Source organism: Rissa tridactyla, chromosome 1, assembly GCF_028500815.1.
Source record: "Rissa tridactyla isolate bRisTri1 chromosome 1, bRisTri1.patW.cur.20221130, whole genome shotgun sequence".
Taxonomy (NCBI): domain Eukaryota; kingdom Metazoa; phylum Chordata; class Aves; order Charadriiformes; family Laridae; genus Rissa; species Rissa tridactyla.
Genome location: NC_071466.1, coordinates 155,354,158 through 155,376,950, shown reverse-complemented (window position 1 = coordinate 155,376,950; position 22,793 = coordinate 155,354,158). Strand labels below are relative to the sequence as shown.

The following is a 22,793-nucleotide window of genomic DNA, read 5'->3' as shown; positions in this document are numbered from 1 at the left end:
CAAGTGTCTCTAGACATGTTATATAAAACATCTGTAGACCCAGGGGTGAAAAAAAGCTTGCTTCTTTTTAGCTTCTCAATTTCTACCACTTGCACTGCTGTCAGCTGAGAGTACAGAGCCATCTAGGAGGACATCTTTAAAAATATCAAAGGCTATTAGACTCTAAACCCACTACCTGTCAGCAAACACCTCCTGCTCATAGGACCAGAGCTTGTTTTCCTGCTCTCTGTTTCTTTCCTAAGAGTTTGGCTTCTCATGAGAAGCAACCTGGCTTGTCAAAAAATAAAGATCTATGGGAATAATTGTTAGGGGAAGTGAGGGAAAAGAAATATCAGCAGCACTCTTCCTGTCCCCCTCAGCTGCATCAGGCCAGTTTTGCAGCATAAGGTGGTTGTGAGGATCCGTTACCTATTTGGTAAAAGTTTTGGGTAACAGAAGTGGCAAGCAGAGGTGCTGCCAGCAGAAGTGAAAAATTCAAAGTGTTCCACCTTGGCACCATGGGAGAAACCAGGAGCTGTATCCCCAGGCAGCACTGGGGCAGCTGTTGCATCCATAGGAATTAGAGAACAGGGATGAAAATCAAAAATGGTGAAGGGGCTTGTGAGTTTACTAGCAAGCCCTGCTGCAGAGCAGACACATGGACACATTCAAATCCATCAGGAGATGAAACAAACAAAAATTATCTATCCCATCCTGGCCCTTTTGCAGCTAGTATGGCCAGGAGCAGCTGGGACACCCCGAGGGTTTCCTCACTGGTGTGTGGGCTGTTCTCACCACAGCCATGCTCGCTAAAGATTCCTCCTCTTGTCAATATGTTTTCCTCCACCAGAAAAATACAAAACAGAGGGCTGATAGATTTAACACTTGCTTTTGTCCCCTTCACGCTTTGTGGATGACAAACAACTGATCCCCGGGGTCCATTTGAACACTCCTGTTGTGATGAGCATTTGTGAGACAGGAAGGAAGAAAGGAGGAAAGAAAGGGAAGGAAGACAGAAAGATAGAAAGAGAGAAAAAGAAAAAAGAGAAAAAGAGAAAGAGAGAGAGAAAGAAATAAAGAAAGAAATAGAGAAAAAGGAAGGGAGGAAGGAAGGAAGGAAGGAAGGAAGGAAGGAAGGAAGGAAGGAAGGAAGGAGGGAAGGAAGGAAGGAGGGAAGGAAGGAAGGAGGGAAGGAAGGAAGGAAGGAAGGAAAGAGAAAGAAAGAAAGAGCAATCTGACTTATATAGATGTGTCTGTTGGCTTTGGACTATTTTTCATCAGGTGGTGTTCAAACACTTTGCTGTCTCTAAACAGATCCTCATGATTCCTAATAAATCAAATGAAAATCCCAAACAGAAGGCTGACAGAATTTTTTCTTGGGTTTTGTCCTCACTGGAAAACAGATTTCTCAACCTTACGTCAGCTTTTTTCTTTCTTTCTTTCTTTCATTCTTTCTTTTTTCCTTTTTTTTTTTTCTTTCTTTTAACCATAGTTGTCTTTAATACTCAGAAAAGATGCCAGTTGGATTGACATATCTTCAGGCTGTTGTCCTCTCCCTGGAGAGTGAAGGTAGGGCTGGCCTGTGACAGTACAAGTCACTCCCGACAGGCTGCTGACATGACAGCCCCTGCTGCAGCAGGGCTACAGTCAAAGGTTGGTTGGGCCTTTTCAGTTTTAGTCTGTTTCTGGAAATAGTTAAAAGGAAGAAAAAAGGAGGGCAAGAAGTGCTAGTTACATTTTTTTTCATTGATGTTTGTTTGTTTGTTTGTTTGTTTTTTTCTTCATGAGTCACCTGTACAGTTTGCTCAATTTCTATGTGAAACAGAAGTGGCCAGCACAGCACATGGTGTGGACATGCCGCTGGGATCCTCTGGCCAAGCCCAAGGTGAAGACATGGCAGCACCAGCAGCAGGGCCACCTGGGGCCTTGGGGGCGACAGGGCACAGGTGACAGCCAGGGAAGCCGGAGTGGGTACCCAGGGAGTGCTGCTCTTCAAGACCGACATCTACATCTTGCAGAACTATCACTCAGAAGGGAAGTGAAACCTGGTGAACGTGATTTGGGACACAAAGGAAAGACATGAGAGCTCAAAAGACGTTCGAAAGAACAAATCATTATGCGGCTCTGAAAGATCATCCCAGTTTTTGTCTTACTGAGCCACAATCATCTGAAGACCTGAGAGGTTCCCAGTATCTCAAGGCAAGGCTTTTTCTCCTCTCTGCCTCCAGGAGGGGGTAGACAGTGTCATGAGTAAGTGTTGGCTCTGCATCTCCCACCAGCTGCCAGAGAGTGCAACACAGACACAATCCCATGCAATGGCTTGAATGTTAGATGATTATTTTCCATGCGTATAAACCATGTTGGCGTGTGTGTTTGTATGCCTGTGTGCACGTACGAAGGTGCGTGTCATGTATTTTTACATTGTTAATTGGCTGTGAATGTGGATCTACTACGGAAATATTTTTTTCATTGAACTGGTACGAGGTGAAAACACAAGACACACACTGGATTGTGTGTCCTGCAAGACTTTTAAATATACTATAACGCAAACCAAAGCATCTTGTCCTTTAGGATCAAATGCAGGGGTGATGCTAGGGAGATGTCCTAGAAAACTTTACACTGAAGGGCTTTCTTTTTCTTTTTTTTTTTCCATGAACACTGTCCCAAAAATATTTTTTTTTCAGCATGGTATTTTGAGTGTCATCACATCACATGATGAAAAAATATAATTGTAATCTATATGTTGCACTTAACCTGTAGAATTGTCCTTAGTTGTTAGAAGAATTCATAATTTATGAACAAGGTCAGAATATCAAAGGTCAAAATATCAAAGGTCAGAACAAAGGATTTGCAGACCTGCTGGAAAGCTGGAGTTAAAAGATTAAATAAAAATATACAAACCATGATTTCCCAATTTGAGTATCTGTACTATTGATACAGCACTTGCTGAAAGCAAGCAGCAGATGTGCTTCTCTTACAAAGCTCTTCTAAAGAAGTAAGATTTAGAATAATTTTATCTTTGATTGCTATCAGGATTTTTAACACTGTAGGAGAATAAATGGTCTAGAAATGATAATGTAAGTCTTTCCTTTGACCTGTCAAGATAAGCCTAGTGAATGTAGTTTTGAAAGACAAGCAGCACTCAGTTTTGCAAGCCTTATCATCGAGTTATTCTTCCTTACAAGGAAGAAGATCAAAATAGTGATAGTAAATATGACTTAAGGCGAGTGAGAGTTGCAAAATTAGATTCTTGGCTGCATGGAGATACTTAGATATATTAGGATGAAATCACTAAGGGTATAAAATCAATGAATGCGTATTAAGACACATTAATCCTGAGTTTAATGTGGCCTTAATTTACTGCAGTTTAATCCTCCTCATTTTCACTTTCTGCTAGGAACTTGTACTTTGAAACATGAAAATTGTCATATTGCCAAACTGCTTTGACACTGCGTTTCAATAAGCTTGTCAAATGTAAAACTTGTCCACAAGACTAATTTCCCTGTAATCTTGAAGGCTGTTATTTTGAAGTGCGTTTTGGAAGACTCTAACGTACATGAAATAATGTGCATGAAATAACAGAATGATTTGGTGTCCTATTTGGTAGGTGGCTTTCACTCCAGAAGACAGTCTCTCAGGACACTGTCTATGCAGCAAACTACTTTTTTGGGTAACAAAATCTGTAGGTGTACCTTCACCAATGTCTGGAAGTTAGAGCTACTAAAAAGGAGGTAACTAGAGTATGCATAACTCACAGACAATTGCTGTTTTCAGCAATCTGATACGCTTTGTCCAATCCACACAGTGCTCAGTTGTGCTACAATAAATATCAAACTTTGAAATTGTAAATTCTTTGCCAGGCAGAAAGAATCTGAATTTGAGCTGGTGTGGAGTAGCAGATAATATCTGGACCTTACGTCTGCCAGCCCTGCATCCAGACTGTTTCATCATCTGTTTTTGTGTAATCACTGTTTTCTTCTCTGCCTTTTTGTTAGCATTATCCCTTGGCTTATAGCGAAAATATTGCTCCCAGCTGGTTCAAAAGGCAACGTAGCCAGTATCTTTTCCACAAAGTAAACCTCTTGTCCAGGATACACCTAGGAAGGCCCTTGGTTTCACACTAAGGGCTTAGGCAGAGCTTGATCCATATGGGCATGTCAGTCCGTCTTATTCTTTTCCCCAATAAACAAATGTGAATCATCTTTTGACTCATCAAGAGCATAGTCATCTAATATTAACTACTCATTCTGTGGAGCCTCAGCATACCGCTTCATCTGTACATCCAGCTTTAAAAGGATGTAACCTTCCTAGTAATAACCTTGTTTCTATTCTTTAGCTGAGGCCCTTTGTTTGGCCACCATGGTGACTGACTGGGTGAGACCTTTGAATCTACAACTTCTTTAGATATTCAATCTTCGTGCCCTAGACAAGTAAGGTACAAAACGGAAGAAAAGCTTGATGGAGGTAAAAGACAAATCCACGGGTGGATATTATATGACAAACAAACTGAACAAAATTGTCTCAAAAGCTTTGGTTTACACAGATGCTGAAATAGTCTTGGGATGTAGCAGTCTGGAAAAGACCGCTTTTTTTTCACTTTTACCTTGAAGCGATGAAGGAATCACAGAAAAAAAGCCCCTAGGAGGGGGCCAGTGGCAGACCTTGAACGATAAACAGGTTAGGCAATGGTTACATGTTGAGCATAAGAACACTTTCAGAACTGATGAAGTTTTTGAAATGGTAGTGTCATAAACAACATAAAATAACTTTCATTATGATTTACCTAACATTAAGGTTCTTACATAATGGTGACAAAAAAACCTTAGACAACTTTGAGCTTTAGAAACCTTCTACTGTGATCCATTCAGATTATGTAAGGATCTTCCAAACTCCTATGACTCTTCCACACAGTTATTGTTAAAATTTCCCTTTTTTTCCCCTAGATGAAGACATATTAAACAGACACAAGAAAAAAAAAAAAAGGAGAACAAGTATTTTACACAGAATGACAAAAAATCGTAGACTCTAAAGCCCTTCTGCAGAATACTCTCAAAAAGCAAGGAACTATGCCTCCAGTCCACATACTTGAATAATTCCTCAAACATACCCATGTCCTCAAGATTTATTTTCAATGATTAATAAATGTTTTTAAGTGTAGTTCTCAGGGGTGGAGCTGATGCCCCATGTCAGTATTTCCACTAACATCTTGGATTGCACATTCCGTAGAAGAGCATAAAGTGCTGTGACATTGTGGGGTTTTTTTTAATTGAATTTGAAACTTCTTCACCCTTTCCATTATTATTTTTATTATTATTATTATTTTTACCTTGTTGCTCCTATATTCTTGTAATGACACATAAGAAGGTGCTTAAAGGTCTTCTTGAAAGTGGCATTGCAGAGCGCATAACAAGCAGGGTTAATGGTGCTGTTGATATAACAGAGCCAATAACCTATGGTCCATACAGTGCCGGGGATGCAGGATGTGCAGAAGCTGTTGATGAGCACCATCACATTGTATGGTGTCCAGGTGATGATGAAGGCCAGAAGGATGGCCAAAATAGTCCTTGTCACTTTCTTCTCTCTAGAAGGAGGTGGTTTCTTTTTGGCTGGCTGCTTTGTCATCTTAACAATTTTCCGGGCTACACTGTTCTGCTTTTCCTCCCCGTTGCTGCCTACAATCTCCACAGTAGTGTTGGTGGGGGCAGAACAGTCACCCTTTTGGGACTTGGTGACTATCCTGATGCATGTCAGCTTGGAGTTCTCCACTTTGAGATGGTCTTGGGAGGCAGAAGCCTGGCTGGCATCTTTGGCAGCTTCATCCTCTTTCATGTTGGAAGCAACAACACTGACAGAGGTGGAGTCGTTGGAGCTCTCCTTTTCCTCCCCTTGAACACAGTTCTCTGTCACAGTCTCTTCAGTGGTTTTTCCATTCTGAATTTTGCTGTGCTCCAACCCATCCCCACTGGTTGGGATGTTGTTATTGTTTGGTTTCACTATTTTACCTTGGACAAGGCTGGGGGAAACCGTATCTTGGTTTTGGGCAGCTTCCTTTTTCCCTTTCTTTATCCGACTCTTACTGGCTCGAGAGATTTGCCAGTAAAGGACAGTCATGATGATAACAGGCAAATAGAAGGCTGCAATGGCAGTGCCAAAAGTGACGGCAGCATTGGAAAAAAACTGGATGTAGCAATCCCCATCTGGGACAGTCCTTCCTCCCACAATAAACTGCCAGAAGAGAATTGCAGGGGCCCACAGGATGAAGGAGAGCACCCATGCAGCTGCAATCATCATGCCTGCCATCTTAGTGGTCCGCTTTACAGGATATGTCAGAGGCTTGGTGACACAAAAGTATCTGTCAAAGCTGATAATGAGGAGGTTCATTACAGAGGCGTTGCTGACCACATAGTCAAGAGCCAGCCAGAGGTCGCACACCACAGGCCCTAAGGGCCAGTAGCCTATCACAGTGTAGAGGGTATATAGGTTCATAGAAAAGATGCCAATGATCAAGTCAGCGCAGGCCAAGCTGAACAGGAAATAGTTGTTGACAGTCTGTAGGTGCCTGTTGACTTTGATTGACACCATGACCAGGATGTTCCCAATTATGGTGACTAGACTGAGAGACCCTGCTACCAGGACGATGAAGACCACCTCAACTGTTTTATAGGGGCTCTCCAGAGCCATCATATTTTCAGTGGAAGAGTTTATGTACGTTGAGTTGTTCATTTCTGTTCTGCTAACAAGGTACCCAATTAACACTTAAGCCTGCAGAGGAAAAAACAAAACAGATACCATTGTGAAGTTAGTCCCTTTGCTCTTAGGAAATGGATCCTAGAAAAACTACTTGGAAAGAGTTTAAAGGTAGAAGATGTGTGCAGAAGGACGAGTAAGCTTTGGCTAATGAAAACACCTTGCAACATCAGATATTCTCTTAGGAATAACATACCAATAAGATATCTCTAAATACAACAAAGACACAACATTTGAATCCAGATCTAGATTTTTAAGTTCTCAGATTCATTTTTCCCTTTGTTTTGTTATACAGCTATTAATGATTTGAAAATTTTGGAACCAGATATGAATGTTGATTTCTTTCCTACCAACAAATAGTTCACTTTGCTCATTTCAAACCCTATTCCAAATAAAAGAAAATCCAGTCATAAGGGGATGCTGTTCTTATAACCTGAGGTGAAGATGTGATTTACCAGGAGCCGGGGCACACAAAGGTGACTTGTGTTTCCATCTTTCCGTCATGTTCCACCTCTTTATCCTTCTTAGAGGGTTACGGAACAAGTTTGTATCATGTCTCATTCATTTTTTTACACCGCAGTTACTTCTTCTGTCAACACTTGCAGAGATTTTGGCACTCCATCAAACTAAAGTTATGAGCCTCCCAATAAACAAAAAAGGGTAGGTCTATTGAAGTCAATAGAATTAGGAAACTCACCTCAGATGAACACCTGGCTATCTAGTTAGATGTGTACAAGTTTGTGGGTTTTTTTTCATTTCAGTGAGACTAAAGTGATTTTTACATCCTCTTGACTATTTGTACCTGGAAAAAGGATTGTTGTTTGCTTTTTTTTCAACATGATGAGGTTTTCTCTTGGTGCTTGCTTGCTTGTACTTCTCTCAGTTTTTTCAAATCACATTCTTTTAAATCTGTATCATATAAAGCTATGACAAAAGGTATGAAATGGATAGCAGGGTAATGATACCGTTTTGAAATCCGTTTTCTTTATACACAGCAATGTATGCCTTGTATAACCTAGCAGCAGTACTCAATAAATAGTAATTAAAGTGCTAGAAATATACATTTGATAGAAGACCAAGAAAATAGCACATGCTTTCGCCTTAAGGATACATACTATCTTTTTGTGCATCCCCTGTAAGTCAATCAAATGCACTGGAATTGTACAGCTAGTCTCCGACCATTCCTTATTTATGAGCTATGCTCAAGGGATTGTTGAGGCACGAAGGCCAGATGTAACAGAGGAGTTAGGTTGTGTCTAATTGGAATATTCTCCTTTTTTCCCCACCTGTAAGGCATCACTTTAATACAGAGCTTCTAAAAGTGGGGGTGCAATCAAAGGAAGACAAAAAAATTCAGTTATGCTTGGCTCCTCCATACAGCAGCAATTAAGGAATCTTTCTCTGGCCCCTGTGACTAACCTGCTGATGTACACATATATACAATCCATGTCACTTAAACAGAGCAACGCATTTTCAGTGTCATTTCATCACTGCATATTTTTCTTATATGCAACAGGAAGAAGATGATGCAAAATGTCAGCACAACAGCAAAAACCCTTCTGACCTCTAAGAAAAATAAGCAAGTCTGTCTCTGTGGAAAAATCAAAAAGCTATACCAGGGTAAAGGTTTTCTGTCTGAGGCCACTTTGTAATCTTGTAATTTACACTTAAAGAAATACAACTGCAGAAGGTGGGGCTCATGCATTTGCCTTTGGTTTAAAAAACAGCTAAGATTTGTTTGCCAATTCCATGTTGAAGTGAATACATGAATAAATAGAGCAACATAAGGCTAGACATACATTTTTTTCTTGCTACCTGTTCACAGGTACATCCCTAAAATCCTTGGGATCAGGTTCAAGAGAGCAAAAGTGTGAGGAGGAATGCTTTAATTAAATATGTGCTTTGTATAGTAAGAATAGGCTGAGGGCAATATAATAGAATTTACAGTCTGTGTAAAAAATAGACAGGAGAAAAGCCCAGACTTCTTTAATATATAGGACTGTCATTTCAGCAATTCACTGTGTGCTTTTCACCCAAAACCTCACAGCTGAGCAGCTGGCTATCCAGTTAGACATGTAAGATATCAATTTTTTTGGGACAAGCTAAGAACTTCTCGAAGCAGAGTTGTTTATGGACATTCTTGACAGAATGCATTTTTGATGAAAAGGCAAAACAACTCACGGAGATGTATTGATTTCAGAAAAATTTCAGCCGAAAGAGGTTGTGATCTAGGGCTCTGCAGCTACCTCTGGTGACAGAGAGTGAGAGGGGGAGCAAGAAGGGAAGAGAGTGAGAGAGAGGATCAGAGCTGAAAAAATGGTGCTTTATGATAAGAAAACAGGTGTTTTTCTACAATTTAATTTTGAAAAAATGTTCAGTGGTTTTGTTTTCATTCTACTGAAGAACTAAAATTCATCTTAAAACCTTAAAACTTGTTGTGAAACCAAATTACCACCTCCCAGCTAACTTTATTCCTAACTCTTTTCAGCTGATTTTTTTACCCACTTCCAGTGGAAATATTGGTAAATCAGTATAAATTCTCTGGATTTTATTGTCTTCTGTGCAAGGAGTTGGATGAGAGCTAAAAGCTAATTGTACTTGTTAGGAATAGGATTTCACTATGTTCTTTTGAATGGAAGCAAACTGAGGAGTCCCTTTCCCAGTGATCTCTCTTTGCACAAAACTTTCCTGCCATAAGGAGTCCGGTAGTTCCGGACTGCACATCGCATTGACCATTATGGCTTTCTTAGGTATATATATGTAGTAGGAGAAACATACCTGCTATCACTTACTCCAGTAAAATCTTCCTTTGCTTGCATCAGTATGATTGTTAAGTGAACCATGTTTTGCTGTGTGTGTTGACGAGAAGGTATAGGGCTGGAGAAACATTTGATTTCAACTGACACGTATCATTGCTGCTGATAGTACTACCACTACATGAGCAGAGACAGGGGTATGCATGCTTCCTAACCCAAGAGCCCCTGAAATTTCCTGGACTTCTTCCTGTTGGCTCCAGTAGGGTTTGAATCAGGCCCATAGTGAGGTTTCTGTTTCTTATTGTGTCCGCTTTCTCCCTTGGTACAGGACTGCCTGTGGACTGCTTTTGTTTTTGTCATGCCACAGAGTCCATCTCTTCTGCTGGAGAGGCAGTTGTTATGGGAACAGATGTTATTCATCAGGCAGACCTACGGGGCAGAGGCATTTTAAGGTAATATGACCTCCCGTTATGAGAAGTACCAGATCTTATTCTTCAACAAACAGAGCGCTCCTCTGCAAGCCCATGAGTGTTTGTGTGAGTTGCACAATATGTCACTGACTCCCGTGGGCTACCATAATTTATCCGTGTATACTAAATGCATTCTTGCTAAAGAGACAATACCCAGAAAAGGCAAGAAATTTCTCTTGTGACCTGAAAACAAATCAAGTTCATTTTCTGGAATATATTTTAAAATATATATGACTTTGTGGAATGCAAACACCATAATCGTTGCACGGAAAATGCCCAAAGCCAAGAAATCCACATATAAAATAATTCATTGCTTGATATTTGATATGTAGTTGGAAATATTTCCAGTGCAGTATTTTCTCCCCTCTAAAGAATTCATAGTGCTGAAAATGATTCCCTTCACTTCTCTTAACTAGACATGGGTTTGGGGCAGAACCGGGGCATTTGGTGGGCTAGAAGGTTCATGTACTTTTGGCCTGGTGTGATGCCAGGTCATTTTGCCATGAGTAGTAGACAGGCAGAAGCAGGGCACAGGTGGGTTGACCTGGACTATTATTAGCACTTGCAAGGAGAAAAGTAGTCCAGGCTGGCACAGGCTGGAGTAAACCTTCAGAGTATGCTGACAGCCATGGTGTGCTTCGCTTTCCTTCATTTACCTCCCTAGAGATTTCTTGGAACAGCAACAGGTCTGATGGGTGAAATCTGCAAACTGGTTCAGTGTAAAAGGGAGCGGCCGTGAGTGTGAGGAAGAAAAATTATGCCATTGAGGGTGTTCATCCCATTCCACTGCAGACCATGAGGAGGAGGCCTGCAGAAACAGGAGGGCAAGGAGAAGGAACATGGACTGCATGTCACCCTTAGGATCATGATCCTCAAACAGGAGGTACTTAGGTACTACATCTTGCTGACTGTGCTTTCCACTTGCTCTGACACGATCCCATCCCTTTGGTGCAGATGAATCTTGTAGCAATAACTAACTTTAAATTTAGAATATATCTCCAACATCTGTCTCAAAACAGACTATGGAAATGTTGTGTATATTGAAAAAAATGGCTGATACGCCATGCCTGTCAAAGCTTGTTAGACAAATCCCTCCTCGGCGTTATGCATATTGCCAAGTTAAATATGGTAAGGATTTAATGGCTTCTTTGAATCCTCTGAAGCCATATGAAGGTCAAGGCATGAAAGAGGAAACAAACTATCTGTACCTGAAACTTATATTTGTGATTTAAATGGGATTACCCTGGAACCTATGTGCATTGCTACTCTGAGCACTTTTCATCATTCAGCTCTCAAACAAAAGGAAAATATACTTTTTTAACTTCTCCTCTTTGATCCAGTTCCTCTCCAGTCCGGACCTATGTAAATTGGATTTGATTTTTGCTGTAGCAATAACAGATTTATTTTTTTCCTGAATTGATTTTGATGCTGAACTGCACCGGTTTTGATTCTAAATTCCTTCCTGGCACCATTTAAAGCCACAGTGTGACAAAAAAGAGAGAAACAAAACCCCTAAGCCCAGGACAAGTATACTAGGCATGTTAGTCAGAATTTATTACAGACTTTAAGAGAGATTATAAATCTAGTCAAGGCTTTTGGAAAAAAGAAACAAACCCACAACATTTCAGAAAATTCCCAAATATCAGAAGACTAAAGTCTTCACCACATGGTTACCTTCTGCAATCCATTTGAAACTAGAAACATCTTTGCAAAGTGTTACTGCCTCGGTGTGGTCCATTCTTCCCATTTTCATGCACTTTTGTTTTTCTCAATCAACACATGTCCTACAAAAAAAGATATTCTGTGGGCCTGTCTGGATCTACTTATTATGAAGGGTACCTAAGGGCAAAATAAACAATTTCTGCACATATCTTGAAACAACAAGTAGATCAGAGTCATAGAACATTAACAAAAGCAGACTAGCACCATTCCACTAATGACAATTGAAAAAAAGCAAAAATAAAAATACTCCCCCAAAAGCAGCAGGGAACTATACGTGAGTAGGTGGCAGAGCTGGCATCAACACTCCTGCCTCAGTGCTATTGTTAGGGCCTGAGCATTTGTAGAGCTGTTAACTACATCTTGCTCACTGCTGCTCTACTAGCCTGAAACTGGTAAATATAGTGCCATGAGCCCAACTGGTTTGTATTCAAAATCACGGAATCATTTAGGTTGAAATAGATGTTTAAGATCATTGAGTCCAACTGTAAACCTAACACTGACAAGTCCACCACTAAACCATGTCCCTCAGCACCACATCTACACATCTTTTAAAAACCTCCAGGGATGGTGACTTAACCACTTCCCTGGGAAGCCCGTTCCAATGCTTCACAATGCTTTCAGTGAAGAATTTTTTCTAATATCCAGTCTAAACTTCCCTTGGTGCAAGCTAAGGTAGTTTCCTTTTGTCCTATTACTTATTACCTGGGAGAAGAGACTGATCCCCACCTTGCTACAGCCTCCTTCCAGGTAGTTGTAGAGAGCTATAAGGTCTCTCCTCAGCCTCCTTTTCTTCAGATTGAACAGCAGCTCCCTCAGCTGCTTCTCACAAGCCTTGTGTTCTAGACCATACACCAGCTTCATTGCTCTTTTTTGGACATGCTCCAGCACCTCAATGTCTTTCTTGTAGTGAGGGGCCCAAAATTGAACACATTATTTGAGGTGGGGCCTCACCAGTGCCAAGTACAGGGGGATGACCGCTTCCCTGTTCCTGCTGGCCACACTGTTTCTGATACAAATTCACACAAAGAAAAATATAGGTAGTTTAGACAAAAAAAAATACAATAATGTCTCTAGTTTCAGGAAATAACCAAAAGGAAGCAGTTTTTCCTCAAAGGTCTGGTTAATTATGTATTATTACTATATTGGTATGGTTGTTGTTACTATTACTATTTTTATGCTGATAGTGACCCACTGGTATTAGAGCACTTAATCTATTGATATCTTTTTGTAAATATAGTTTTGGCTGCAGATAAGTCTTTGTTTTTCAGGACCTGTGTAATCAAGAGAGAATTTGCATTTGGTCTTTAGGCAGCTGACATCATTCCAAGTTAAATTCTGCATCTTAATGCATTGGGCAAACCTGAAAAATACGCTTAATAGGTATGGTTTTATCTAACTGGTTTTGATCTACAAAAAGTGATTTTTACCTCCTGGGCTAGAGGAGATAACTTCACTCACGTGCCTCCTTATTCTTGCTGGGATTGTATATAAAGAACCCTTGGTCCCAAACCAGTGAGCAAATAGCCTAGTCTCCTGGTGAAGTTATGGCAAGGCTTTTCTCAACGCTCTGGTGGAACCATATAATGTGGTTGCCCAAATGGCAGAAATGACTGAATACAATGGTCTATATAATTTCTTCTGTCCTACCTGCAATACTGTGCACCTCAGCTTGTCAGAGGTTCTTAAAAGCTAGAGGCAAATTGCAGAATGGAAGTTGAAAAGACAGAGTGCTTCACCATTACATTTCAGGCAAAGCTAATAGTTCAGGACACCTTCGCTTTGGAAAGCTAGAACAGAATAGGATTTTTTTTCCTTTCTTCTGGTAAGCTGTGAAGTGTGGGAGTCTGGAAATCTAGTTACTAAGATCAAAATAATTTTATAACCCAGAAATCAGAGAAAAAAGTAATTTTTGGTCTATGGAGCATGAAGGGCAAAATGGAGCTCGTATTGAAACATCCCACAGTTCTCTCTAGAGGGTTGAGTTAAATGGATAGGATCTCCATCTAGAGGCACAGAAAGGCAGCTGCCATGCAAAGCAATCATTTCAAGCAGTAGGTTGGCTTCAAAATATTTTGAAAATTTAGATGCTTACTTATCTCTCAGAGGAAGGAGCCCCACTTTAAATTACAATGTACTTTTTATTGGAATTAAGGAGCAGAGATATAATTTGATGAAATTCTGAAACCTTTACAGTTAGATATTCTTGTTGCAGTCAGAATACTGACGCATAATCAGGCTGGGTTAACCACTGCACAGACACACATGCCTGAGCTTACCCACTGCAACCAGTAATATTTAGTTGTCACTTTGGGCATGATCTAGCTCAACATGTTTCAGAGTAGGTTGTAAATGGATCAGAACAGTGACTGGTGTCATCAAAAGGTGGCAAAACTAGGAACAAGCTTATGCCACACACGCATTCCATGCTGATTTCCACTTGCAGAGCTTATAGGCTATCTAGAAAAGGAAGATCAAAGCGACAAGTTGCAGTTTCCCCTCAGTTGACTGAAGGTCCTCATACCAGTGAACCCCAACAAGACAAATTTTATCTGACTACGGCATTTCATCTTGCCCTATCACTTGGGAAAAGAGACTGACACCCACCTCACTACAACCTCCTTTCATAGCCCTTCCTACTTAACTAGCACTTTAAGAACAGAAAGGGGGCCTACAGGAAAGATGGGGAGGGACTCTTTATCAGGGAGTGTGGTGATAGGACGAGGGGTAATGGTTTCAAACTGAAAGAGGGGAAATTTAGATTAGATATTATTAAGAAATTCCTTACTGTGAGGGTGGTAATACACTGGAACAAGTTGCCCAGGGAAATTGTGGGTGCCTCATCCCTGGAGGTGTTCAAGGCCAGGCTTGATGGGGCTTTGAGCAGCCTGGTCTAGTGGGAGGTGTCCCTGCCCATGGCAGGGGTGTTGGAACTAGATGATCTTTAAGGTCCCTTCCAACCCAAAACATTCTATCATTCTACGATTCTATGCTTCTATAACTATCTTCTTCAAGCACTTCAGATAAAATACTCATACCAGAACTCAGCCTAAAATTATACCTGTCCTCAGCCCTGAGAAAGGTTCCCTCTGCAGAAGAGTTATTTAAGCTTCTGTTAAGACTGAATTGAAGATCATTAGATTCCAGGATATATTCTCTGAAGGAACAGTGCCGTGATAGGTAAGTACTCCCTCTGTAGCCCAGCGTGAATTGGAGGCACAGTACTTCATTATCCTCATATCAGCTATCATGCCTGTGCTACTAAATATAAAAACCTTGTAAGACCTACTCAAAGTCCCTGGGTGACAAGTGGCAAAGCTAGGGAAAGAGGAGAGAGTTCAGAAGGCTGAATGAAACCAGCTCACAATTTGTTCTAAATACCTAGAGGTAATGCATAACAGAAATGCATCTCTTATTGAAAACATGTACAGGTAGATCTAAAACCAAACCAAACCAAACCAAACCAAAATACCACCAAATCAAACAAACAAAAACACAAAACCACACTCTTTCTGTTTTTTTCCTGGTTGAAATGATTTTTTTTCCTCCCAAAGCCTGAAGGAATATTGGTGATGAAATAATAACAGAGAGCTATAATACAGTACAGGGGGCGGTTCTCAAAGAACCACTGATTAACTCCCTCAGCCTGCCAGCGAGTCCAGCAAAGATGCTGTGATATTTCAGTGAATCTCTGCAAATCTCTCCCAGCCGTGGAGGTCCTTTTGGGACCCTGAATAAACCCATGGAGACTGTCACTGTTCCTCAGAGATTTTGTAGCCTTCAGTAGTGTCTCTGACAGGAATATTAACATACTGAGGGCCCAAAGGGACTCTTACTGAAGTTAGTGAAAATCTTTCCTTTTCCCTTGGTTGGAAATAGTGTTAGTACATTGCTTTTATCAGTGATTTCCGTATTCACTGGCTTCTGATCCATCAGACTCACTTGTGATACCTCTGGATGATTCTTGAACCTGCTTTGGAAAGTACCCGGTTTCTTTACTCAGCAAATACTTTTAAAATTCCTGTAACTCCACCATGGCCACTCTTACATGAAATTCCCAAGAACCTGAAAATCTGGTCCGTTCTGCTTCTGTGTCCATTAATCCTGGTGATTTTTACACATCTTCCATCTTACTTAACAGCTTACCTAAGATGTAGATCAGAAGCACAGAGAAGAAAGCTGACTCAGATATAAAGAGTTGGCTCAAATTCTTTGCAAGAATTTAAGCATAAATTGAACTCAAGTTCAAACTTGCTTCTGAGACAGCATCTAAATCTTTTTTGTGCTGGTATTTCTGCAGACCACATTCAAGGCAGTGACAGTGAAATAGTGAAGAAAAGTAATTAGGTCTTTACCTCACCAGAAAAGAGTGGTACCTAAATTCCCAAATAACAATTCATATTTCCAAGCGCATTCTGCAGTCTGAGAGGGGTCTATTTGTGAGAGATGGAAAGCTGCTAAGAATACTTAACAAAATGTTTGTAAAATGTTTGAAAATCTCAAATGAGGTGTTTGCTATAGTTAATTATAAACATGTTGATCACAGCTATGAATGTGTGCCTTGAACCTGTATGATCATCTCCCCTTTTGTGGATAGAGAACTTCAAAGATTACATATTCCTTGCCAAAGGAAGGAAATATTTATTTAGCTGTTTTTCTGCAGCATTTATGTTCACAGTTACTACATTATTACAGGCTCTCTAAGTCTCTGACTGTGTTATGTTTCACTAATGACTGCTACCTACTTTAATTACATAAACTGTACTTGCAGACTAATTGCATTTTTACTCCACCACAGGTTTAAGAAATCCGTATCTAATTCTGCTTCTGATGCATGGCTCCTGATATTGGTCTCAACACGCTGCCGTTACTCTTAACAAGGTAAAATACCTTAGCTTTGCATATGAATAATTCACCATGGCATTAAGAGAAGCCCCTATCCTATGTTTAACAATAATGTGATGTTTAACAAGGTTAACTTAATAACAGGAAATTGGGGGACTTGTCTCTGACCATGTACCTTCTGTTAAAAATATACTCAGCATAACTGGGCCAGGAAAACTAAAATGCATAAGCAAATATTCTCAAACTCTCTGCTCATTTTGATTTTTAAAGAGACATTGCAAAGGTTGTTCACATCAAACTTTGACGTTTTGCATGTTTGCAAAAAAGAAAATAATGGGAACATTTAAAATGCAAGGTTTCAGAAGTGCTAAATGGGGTTATTTGAAACCAAAACTCTTAAAAGCCTAAGGGGTATTAACTAGCACAGAGAGAAGAGCAGGCAATTATTGTATGGATAGATCTGCACTGTGAGACATGAAAAGGCCACATAGAATTTTGTCCCTCGGTGCAAAGGCTTCAGCTCAGCTTCTCCCTGATGGGAGACTGTTTACTACGATTACTAAGCACAAAACCTTATGCTTCTGTCACAGTAACTGCTTGGACACAAGTGTGTAGAGAAAATATTGTTATCCCACATGGGGTTTTGCAAACTGATCTTGTTACTTTAGCAATGAAGTGTATGAGATATGGAGCTTCCATAGGGTGATAGTGGTCAATATACCTGATGGTCCTTGCACGTTTCATTCTAATGCAAAGATGAGTTTTTTAAAAAAAGAAGAGAAGAAAGACTTTTGAGACAAATAGGTTGATTTTGAAATTCAGGATTCTAGAGACAGTGCCATTATATTTTACTGCATGGGAACCTCTTTCACATCATGGCAGAAACACCACATCGCTTTCATCATGGTAGAATTACTTGACTTGCATGAAGTCAGTTGCTCTCCCATTTCTGGTATTGAGGATCTCAAACTTTTTTTATTAATATCCTGAAATTCCATAATTATGCTGTAGATTACTGTCTTCCTCCTTTTGGCAGGCTTATCTGTTATTGTCTGCAAGTTTGACATTTCTGCTTCCTCATCTCAGAGCACCTTTCCACAGCAAACATGTCTGAGGAGGAAAAGACTACTAACAATTATATTTTGTTTTCTGAGGTTTTACTTTACCCTGTTCTTCTGCAGTATCACCCACATGATCCAGTTATCTCAATCTAATTTCATCTTTACTTAACAATTCTTTAAATTGGGACTTGATGGTAAAGCAAACTTATGGGAAGTGAAATACTATCTTGAGAGGAATACTAACTGGTAATGTACTTAGGAAACAATCTCCTCCATCAAACGGCTGAGTCCCTGGGGTGTCATGTCTGAGATTAAATCCCTCCCACTGTGCCATGCAAGAGCAGCAGAATCACTCAGCAGCGATTGCTGCATTGCAACGTGCCTCCACGCAGCACAAACCTATTTGATGGGCACCAGTACATGCCTAAACAAAGACATACCAGGAGGCAAGGGGCAAGAGAAAATCAATAGAGTGAGAGCAAGAGGAAGGAAAGGGGGACGAGACTGAGGTGTGAATGAAAAAGAAAGAAAATTAATGAGGAGAAAGAAAGAAAGAGTGACTGCAAGAGAAATGAAGAGTACTGAGAGAGCATTCACCTGGGATCTTTGAAAAATATGAATGAATTTCTACAACCTATGGATTAAAAGACAATTTACATGGTTTACAGTTCTCCTGACACTTTCTATTTTTCAATTAAATAATTTTTATCTTTTCTGTTAGAATTGAATAACAACAAAATTAATATTTAAAAAAAATATATTTGAACATTGGTAACCACTTTTCACTTCCATTCTCCCCAGCAGAAAAGAAACAAAATAAACAAATACATGAGTAGAACCTCCTAAATAAAATCCCTTCAATTCTATCTATTGAGCCAGCCCAATTTTCATTTTGTTTTGAACTTCTTCTTTGAAACTGTGGAACGTTTAAAACAATAGGAAAATCTTTTACAAACAATTTCATGCAGCTCAAAAAAGCCTTATCTTAAATTGCCATCCCTTATTGCCTGTTTTCAGCAGATATTCTCCACTGAGCCTAGGTTTCAGTACCTGTCTGTATTATCACATGCCAGCCCACAGAGACATCAGCTAGCATTCCTTCACGTCTTGCGCATTGAGCAGTATTGTAGAAGCACTGAAGTGACTTGAAGATCTGAAATCTCACCTCCAATAGTCATTCAAACATTTGATTTCCTAAATTCTGCTGCCATTCACTGGGACTTGGCCTCCATAACCTCTTCGGAGAAGAGAACAGAAATTTTTTTTTTTTTTAAAGTTACCCTTCTTTCCCTAATTAGGAATTCCAATGTATTTAATTTCCCTATGGAGATGATTTTTTTCTCTGTAGATTGCTTTTGTTGTTTCCTGTGGAAACAGGAAATTTATGTTGTGGACTTGAACTTATTTCCCTTTTGCCCTATCATTCTTTTCTTGCTCAGTTCTGCAGCAAAGCCATGACCTTGGGTCTGGGATCGTTAGCAATCAATTCCATGATGGATCTGCCTCCAAAATGTATGAGATTCAGATAATCAAGCAGGATTCAGATGTTTATCTCCAGATAAAGCTGGCATTTCTCACAGGGTTTCTGTATTTCTGCCCATGATCCCTGGGGAACACAAGTCATGCAAAAATACAATGGAAAGAAATAACATAAACTAAGCAACGAAGGGAAAATGTGACTGAACTGCAGGGACCCCTGGAGCCTAGTGTCCAGCACACCACAACCCTGCTGTCTCAGCTGAACTGACAGAGGCACAGCTCGGCACCACGGAACAGCCACGGCTCTCTGTGAAGTCGTGTCCCAGGGATTTGAGTTGACTTGGTATCTTTTTTCCCCCACTCCTGGTTGTATTACTAAGTGCTGCCTCTGCATCTCCTCTCCTTAACCGCAACGCTCCTCCCTCAGATCTTTGCAGTGGCTCTGCATTAGGGAGAAGCAGGATCTGATCTGTAACCTTTGGATCTGGGACAGGCAGGGGTTCATTCCCTTTTCATTTTTTCCTTGCTGCCTAGTGCAACACCTGGTTACCCTTCGGCCTCTCTGGTCTTCTCATCTTGTTCTCCACCCCTCTGCTGTTCAGATCAGTCTTCTAGCTGTCATTTTCCTCAGGACGCACTATGTTGTTTTTCTCATCCTCTGGTCTAACAGTTACTTCCTTTGCAGTGCTCAGCTCCCATTTCTCTGAGCACTTTGAAATGCAGAAAGACAAAAAAGATTCATGCAGTCTCCTATAAACCTCCTAACGGGACTAGCAGGAAGCGATACTGTAATGACACACAATGGTGCTGCCCTCCCACTCCAGATAAATGTTGTGTGAGGCTGATCAGTGGCTCTACTGGACAATTTACAGAAAAAGTCCTAACCTTCATCAGCATTTCTCTGAAGTTTGTAAGAAACTAATACATCAGTACAGACTGATAATATCACCTGTTTTTCTCCCTATTTGAGAATTACCAGTAGGGTGCAGTATCCTTTTTATAATATCCTTTATGTAAGAGAAGTAATGGAAATTATTTGGGATGAGAAGTGCAGGAGACTCATGAGTGGAGAATCAGGAGACGTCACGCGTCAGGAGTGAGGTGTTCTGCCGATCTGTGTGTTTCATTATGAAGTGAATCAGATCCATCGGAGCAGGAATTGTTTTTAATAAGTATAAAGAGTGGTGTATTGTGAGGGTAGTTTGAAGGGACAACCTTACAACAGCAGAGAAGGAGCAGTATATTTTTAACAATGCAAAAGTATCCAGTACTAGAGCAATAACAGGGCTGAGTGGAACAGAAGATGGTAATTATACCTGATTAATGCATATATAATGAACGATTATGTTACCTATAGAATATATGTGTATGTTCAATTATTTCATCATAATCAAATTACACCAACAAAGTCACACTGCACACAGTAGCAGTGAGACACCCCCCCATATAGAATCAGGATGGGAGAAAAGATTTTCCCTTGCTGAAGTTTTTGATTCTCAGTAGCTCCCAGAGTTTGAGGCTGAACAAAGCCTCAATAACGCCACACTGATTTGCAGATGTCGCGTACCCCAGTCATATATGCCTTGTGATAGTCTTTGAGGAGTCTATGGCTCAAAGGCGCATTTCACAGCTCCTTGCTCTCAGTCACTCACACTATAAGCCTGTGACTTCAAAGAGACATCTGAAAGGAAATGTTCAGAGGAAAAAAAGAAAAAATAAAACAAGAAAGATTGTCTGCTTGTCCCTCTTTTTTCTGCTCATGATATAACAGGCTTAAGATACTTTGGTATAACTGCTTCTCAGTGGGCTATTTTTTCCTTCTTACTTTACAAAGACCACAAAATAAAATCGGCAGTGAGGAAGAAAAATGGCTGTGTGATCCCAATCCAGATGTTGTCATTTTAGAGTGGGCTTGCCAAAGAGCAGGCAAGCAACTTTCCATCTCTAAGCAGGCTCCATGGGTTGAGCTGGAATGATGTCCAAGATAGACTCTCAGACTTTTTCATATCAAGACTTTGCATACACGTATGCATATGCGTATGCATATGCAAATCATATACTGCTTCCTGCTGCAGATTCAGTCATAAAATAAGTAAGAAAAGTCTCTGGGGGTTGGTGGTACCCTTCCAGGCTATAGGCAACATCACTGAAATGATGTTTTCTCTTGTTTTTGAGTGCAAATGAAGTTCAGTTCTAAATTCAGTCCATTCTAAGGTTTCGAACATATTATCTATAACATCAGTGTCCTCCATATAAATGAGGTTCTGGATGGTCATAAAGTGTCTGAACTGTATCTTTTTTGGGGGGGAGTATGTGTGTGTGTATAAAACTTCATGTAAAGTAGGATTAAATTCTTTTTTACATTTTAAATGAGTTAATTTGGGATCTTTCTGTTTTAGTCTGTGATATGAAATGCAATCACATTGAATGACGATGCACTGAATGACACCGAATGGTTAAAATGCAGACACTCTTGTTTGTAGAAAGACATAATGGAGGGATTTACAGTCAGGTTAATGTTCAACATCTTAAGCTTTTTAGTGTTATCATTGGAAAATGCCCTTTAAATTTAATTATCAGCTTCTTTACATTTACTACTTTGTAAATGAGCTTTTAAAAATGTCAGTCATCTCTCTTTACCGAGATCTATAATAATTTTGTATCCACTCATAATGACGCTGGTCATCCTAAACAAATGCCACTCAACCTGCTATGCCACTGACAGCATCCTTTATTCTCTTCCTAACTGTCTGAATTTTGCATATCTTGGACCATGTATTTCAAGGGATAGTATGGTTCCCTTTAACCCCACATCATATTAGAAACATTTCCAATCTTAATAGATTGTGGTTTTGCATCTAAATGAAGAGCCTTTTAGTAACCTAGGTAGGAAAATCTCAGTAACTAACTGGGGATGGGTGGCATTGCTCTGAGAAAATAATTATTCCAGAAAAAGGTCTAAATTATTAATATTTAGTCAAATGGAAAATAAATCTGAGGAAGTAACAGTATGGAGTCTAGATAAGATACAAACTATGTCAGTACATTATCTATACTTTCATATCAATTTCTCAAATGTCTGGAAGAGCAGGCAAAATTTTTGAATTTTTTTGTATGATGGATATTGTGGGGGGTCTGCTGTTTTTGAAAACAGCTGCCATTCTGACTGTCAGGTGCAAGAGAAAGTTGAAACCGACATTGGTGTAACTACATGATAAGGATGGGCCCTGTAGGAATAGATGGCAAGGTAATGTTTGTCAACACAGAGTCCAGTGGTATCCAACACCCTGCCTCATAATATCAGCTAATACTATCCAGGATGACCACTGTCATCAGCTAGGTAGTCAATGGAGAATGACAGCACAATTAAGTCAAAAAATACCTGGTTATCTTCCTACTTCTTAGAATCATAGAATCATTTAGGTTGGAAAAGATCCTTGGGATCATTGAGTCCAACCATCATCTCCACTCTACAAAGTTCTCCATTACACCATATCCCTTAACACCACATCTAAACGAGTCTTAAACACATTCAGGGATGGTGACTCCACCACCTCCCTGGGCAGCCTATTCCAGTGTCTGACCACTCTTTCTGTGAAGAATTTTTTCCTAATGTCCAGCCTAAACCTACCCTGCTGCAGCGTGAACCCATTCCCTCTTGTTCTATCGCTGATTACCTGTGAGAAGAGACCAGCACCAACCTCTCTACAATGTCCTTTCAAGTAGTTATAGAGAGC

At 40.1% G+C, this 22,793-nt stretch overlaps 1 protein-coding gene across 7 annotated transcripts in view; it reads right to left on the bottom strand.

The window, feature by feature from the left end:
* Positions 1–1,150: 1,150 nt before the first annotated feature.
* The window catches only part of CHRM2 (cholinergic receptor muscarinic 2), a 103,600-nt gene continuing 81,957 nt past the window's right edge, over positions 1,151–22,793 (bottom strand). For 3 of the 7 annotated variants that reach the window (XM_054223522.1, XM_054223467.1, XM_054223514.1), the window contains one exon: positions 1,151–6,741. In XM_054223522.1, coding sequence (XP_054079497.1) covers positions 5,302–6,702 — 1,401 coding nt within the window. In that variant the 5' untranslated portion in view covers positions 6,703–6,741 and the 3' untranslated portion in view covers positions 1,151–5,301. Of the gene's footprint in view, positions 6,742–11,626; positions 11,737–20,623; positions 20,738–22,793 lie in introns of all 7 variants that reach the window. The other 4 variants (XM_054223477.1, XM_054223504.1, XM_054223487.1 and 1 more) reach the window with 3 other exon arrangements.